Genomic DNA, 5,074 nt, shown 5'->3' with positions numbered 1-5,074 from the left:
ATGCGTTTCAGTAGAATCTGCCAACGAGATCAAATACTAGCACCGCGAAACAACCTCTGACAACAGTAGATCGCTAGTATCAAAATATACCGAAAACTAGCATTTGTGGCGTTTGCAAAAGACAGATAAAGCAGTATACTTCGTAACAAACAAAAACAGTTTAAATTTAATATCATAAAGCACAGTCAGTTGCATTCAACGTATTATATTTGTTAAGGGTTGTAAAAACTCTGTGACTCAAATTATACGGAACTATGATTAGTTCAGTAAGTTGAGGACATTTCAGTGAATGCGAAACGTAGGAACAAAGTAATTTCAATCCGAAAGCTGTGGTAACTGAACACCCCAGTCCCGTAGTCATTACCGGAAAGCTTTATTTTCACCCCGTCACCCCTACCAAACACTCGACCTTCTGCGACACAGCAAGCCCCATGGATAGCTTACAGCCTTTGTCCAATCTATTATAATTTATCCCATGCCATTGAAAATACAGCCAATCAGAAAGCTAGAAACTCATTGCATATTCTGCGGTATGCAACGGGTAGTATTCCAAGAAAAAAACAAGTCAGTCGTGGGATATTTCACGGTATACCACTCAAACGTACTGTGCATAACTAATATATGTAATATATAAAATGTATTATGTTAATCATACAATGGCCGGACGCTCTGATCACGTCAAACGTGCATTTAGGACACTTTCAACATTGCTTACAACAATAGTAACTAGCAAGGGACCGGATTCTCGGCTAACCACTGAGCTGCAGGGAGACTCGTGACGAGCGAGAATATTCACTTTAAACTTTGTCAGTTGACAAATGGAAACTGCCTCACCTTTTAGCACTGACAAATTCGTTTCTAGACCGATTGATATAAGACAACAAAAAAATGTCTGGCCGTTTACAAAAAAAATTGTGGCTTGGAGGGGAATGTAAACAAGTCATTAAGGACGGTGCCTAATAATGAAGAAGTATTTTTGTGCGGTTTTTGACTATGCGAGAAAAGCAGATCTTAGCAAGGTCTATTGGAATCCAAAAAGAAAATTGGGGGTAACCACGCATTTTTCAGAGATAATTAAGCAACAATATTTCTAAAAAGTGCCAAAATATAAAGCAATGTATGGGATTTTTTTCTAAATTGAAGATCAATTATCTCTGAAAAATGCATGGTTACCCCCAATTTTCTTTTGAGATACCAAAAGCATTTGGTAAGTTCTGCTTTCTCCGTATAGTTTTAAAACGCGCAAAAATATTCCTGTATTAGTAGGCACCACCCATAGGAAACCCGAGTATCTCGCGATGCGCAGAACGTATGCGCAGTAACAATAGTAGGCACCGTCCTTAAGTTACAGTTTCAGCAAAGACATTAACGAACCTTTGAGAAACGGGTCGAGCGCAGATGGCACAAATCTTTTCTGACCATCAGTGAAAACCATTTGCAACCACAGGGGGTGAGTTAGGTTTGACTTTATTACTCTCACTAGCTCAATTTTCCTTAAAGGGTCTGATAAATGTGTTTTGGCTAAGGATTGGGGTAAATTAAGCAGATGCATTCAGTTGCACAAGCAAATGGAGCTACATTAGAAAAAATCACACTGACTCTATCAGGCGTGCACCACAGAAATTCTAAGAGATACTATACGCATGTACGGTTTGGGAATTAAACGAGTTCAGTAAATCAAATTCAATGCGCATTAATTTATTATTCTGGGTAATTTTCGCCATTGGTATGAATCGGTCGAACCTGATTTTCCCCAAAGCAATAATTAACCAGGGAAGGAAATATAATCGGTTATGTTTTCAAAGCAAACCAATTTCTTCCCGGAGAGTATTTTTACCTAACGGTAACCGACTGCTTACGAGCATTTTATGTTACAGGAGTTAAACAATACAATCACTGACAGCTTAACTCTGACAAACAAAATTTAGCTTAGGCTTGAGCGAAAAGGGGGCTTACTAAAGTGACTTTAAGCTGGTAATACTTTAAGCTGACCTTATGGTACATTTGTAACAACAATATATCATAATCTTCTTTATTAGTTATTGCAACTTATTCCCTTAGTTCTTTTTATTTCAATATTTTCATTTTTTGGTTCCTCACCTGTTATAAATTTCTAGACATCATAACGCAATATGGAGGCCAACAAGAAAATCGGATGGTTAACTTGGCCTCCATCCTCAATCGAACTTAAAATTTTCAAAACAAACTAAACAAATTTTACCATATAAGAATGTAATCAAAACACTCTAATTAATCTTGAGGAAAATAACGGTTGTTGTTGTTTTTAAGCACGAAGAAAGGTGTCCTCCACCATTTGCTTTTTGTTTTTCAACGTTAGCTTCAGACTTTCTCAAACCACTTTCCTTCTCGTCTCCTATGTAGCTCTACCTTTCTCCGCCCGATTCAGTTGTTCGTTTGTTTCTTTTTTGCTCGGCAAGCAAACCTGCTTTGCAAGGATTATGGATATACAATTTACAGAACACACAATTTTCTTTAAAGAAACGATCGAAAAGTGTGTTTCTAATTAAAGAAGCAGTTTTCAGAGGTTAAAGGGGCGTGTTCAATGGCTGATATGTTAGAAGCCTTGGGGAATGTCCCAACACATAGATGCAGTTGTAGTCCCAGACTTTAACATTAATAATGATTAAATATGTCAAACATGTTTTTTACAACTACATGTACCGCATCATTGCTACAATAAAAATGTCACTGATTACCTCCATACTTATATAACTTTATAAGATTTTCCCTCGTTTTTACTGATACTATTTGTGTACATGCATTGCAGTAACAAATCAATACTATATAGAATGAATTTACCCAAGTATAAGTTTAAATTTGCTTTCTCCTAAAGATTTGGTCTGGAACAACCTTGAACTTGATTTAAACTATTTCAAACATTTTTATAGCAACCGTTTCGAGATATTCTGAGGTGTATAAAGTATGAAATCGGGATATTTAATTCCACCATACATTTCACCGGTACGTCTTTCTCATGGATCTTCACAGCGGTCTGTTATTGCTCCGTTTGCCTTAATTCCAAAATGGCGGACTTCAATATAGCAAAAAGGACTGTTGGACACTCATGGGTGAATCGTCTTGGAACCTTCTGCCCTTATTTCCTCAAACGCCGTTAAAACATCTCGAATAACGTTTTCCTGAGTGACAAATGTACTTGAGTACACAGCTTTACTGAACTGCACCCTTTCCCAGGATTTCATAGTCACTTGCGAAAACTGAAAATGAATTCACTATATTGCCCTTGCGAGGTACTAGTTTTGTTTTTGGCAGGATTGCAACTGTTACTCAAGGTAAAAGTAACGCCATAACAAAGATGAGTATGGTTGCCTTGGGTACCGTACCACGAATCAGGACCAGTGATTCTAGTTTCAAGTAAGTATGTGACGTCTTTGTCCAGTGGTATCGGTTTTTCAGACAGAGCATCAAAACTATAGTATTCTCCCGATGAGTTGGGCACCGATGGAAATTTACCTTGTATGATGGCAAGAACACTCCCGTCTGTGGTGACCACTAGAATAGTGGCTGAATAAGAAATGCCCTTGCTGCCAAACAAGTTAACACCATGAAATAGTACATTACGGTCCACTTTGAAACTGATGGCTTGTTCGCCCAAATTCTTCCAACCAAACTGCACTGAGTCAAACCTGCGACAGCGCCTTAACTTAAGAGAGGGTCCGGATCTTTTAGTCGCCAGAAAACCTGCAGAAGGATTTTGAACCGAACTGAAATATTTAATTACATTTGCAACCTCGTCATAGGTGAGAATTTTGCTGTCGATAACCACTGAGGCAAATTCTTCCTGCTTCATCACTGGAAAGCGTAAGGCTTTCACGATCCGTTCCCCGATAATTCTTCTCTTTTCTTGCCCATCTGCGACGATGCCTCGCTTCTCCGATTCCTTTGTCGCCCATTCGACGATTCCTTTGAACAATTCCACTTCCGAAATGTCCAGTGTATCCCTCTCGACTAGTGCCTCAAGTAAGGGCCTCTCAATTGTCGCAAATCCATCCGATTTCACAGCCGCTTCAGTTTCTTCATCAATCACTTCCCAGCATCGCTCCACGAGGTTTTCGCCTTCATATTTCTGCGCAGATTGTAAAATGCTGAAGACATTTGATGGATCTAAACGATTTTGCAAATATTCCGAGCATTTATCAGCGAGTGACGGCACCATGTATTTCTTAGCCAAGTATAACACTCCCAGCACATTACTCCCGTTTAAATTCACTTCATCGCAGTACATGTAACGAAGCAACTCCAACAAACTCTCGTACTCACAGTCAGGCAGTTCGATAGAAACTCTCGTCTCCGCTAGCTCACGGTAAAACATGGCTTCAAACACAGGACTGCCAATCGACAGCACAAACTTGTGAGCTGGAATCACTTGTTTACTTTCACTTTCACCATCGCTTTTACGAACAACAAACTTCACATCGCTGAAGAGATCGTTGTTGAGCATGAACTTGGTTCTTTCTCTGATGGTGGGTTTTGTTGTCTGCCAGGGTTCGTTAGCCAGGGACATGTCTTCTTTACCAAAAATCAATTGAAACCCCTTAAATACGATAGATCACGTAGTATATTTAAATCGAAACATGAATTGATGAGCAGCTGTTGTTTTTAGTTGGTGGTAGCTCGGGAAATTTGCATATGAAATTACGCGCGAACAACAGATATGTGACAGATTTGATAAACAGGTGCATCATCGCAAGAGGCTACATTCACCCTTAAAATGTATCATAATCGTGTGTGTTACAATTTATTTTTAGACCTTAGAAGTAACAAACCCAAACATTTAAAGTTCAATTTCACACATTTTTACAGGAAGTACAGTCATTTGCCACACCAATGCATGTTCGAAAACCCGGTTCCGTTATGTGGTTCTTGAAAACGGATAAAAAGATCTGATTTTCTTCGCCGTCCAAACTTGGGCATGTGCATTTTTGAACTGAAACTCCGTTTTTATTGAGAAACATCTCCGTTTTTCAATCGTCGGAAAAAACGCTTGAAAAAGTTTTCAAAGCAAAACGCATTTGTGTGGACAGCCGAGGTGGAC

General features: G+C 39.0%; 1 protein-coding gene across 1 annotated transcript; it reads right to left on the bottom strand.

The window, feature by feature from the left end:
* Positions 1 to 1,459: 1,459 nt before the first annotated feature.
* On the bottom strand, positions 1,460 to 4,956 carry LOC146479620 (BTB/POZ domain-containing protein 6-like). The gene has a single exon (XM_085110462.1). The coding sequence runs from the start codon at positions 4,541 to 4,543 to the stop codon at positions 3,224 to 3,226; it is 1,320 nt and encodes a 439-aa protein (XP_084966588.1). The 5' UTR covers positions 4,544 to 4,956; the 3' UTR covers positions 1,460 to 3,223.
* Between the last annotated feature and the right edge of the window lie 118 nt (positions 4,957 to 5,074).

The sequence above is a fragment of the Pavona decussata genome, unplaced genomic scaffold (assembly GCF_977016875.1).
Source record: "Pavona decussata unplaced genomic scaffold, jaPavDecu1.1 SCAFFOLD_58, whole genome shotgun sequence".
NCBI classification, from domain to species: Eukaryota; Metazoa; Cnidaria; class Anthozoa; order Scleractinia; family Agariciidae; genus Pavona; species Pavona decussata.
This window is presented reverse-complemented; position numbering and strand designations above follow the sequence as displayed.

What these genes read in the sequence shown, in the direction of transcription:
- LOC146479620 (XM_085110462.1), bottom strand. Translation starts at nt 4,543, where the DNA reads ATGTCCCTGGCTAACGAACCCTGGCAGACAACAAAACCCACCATCAGA.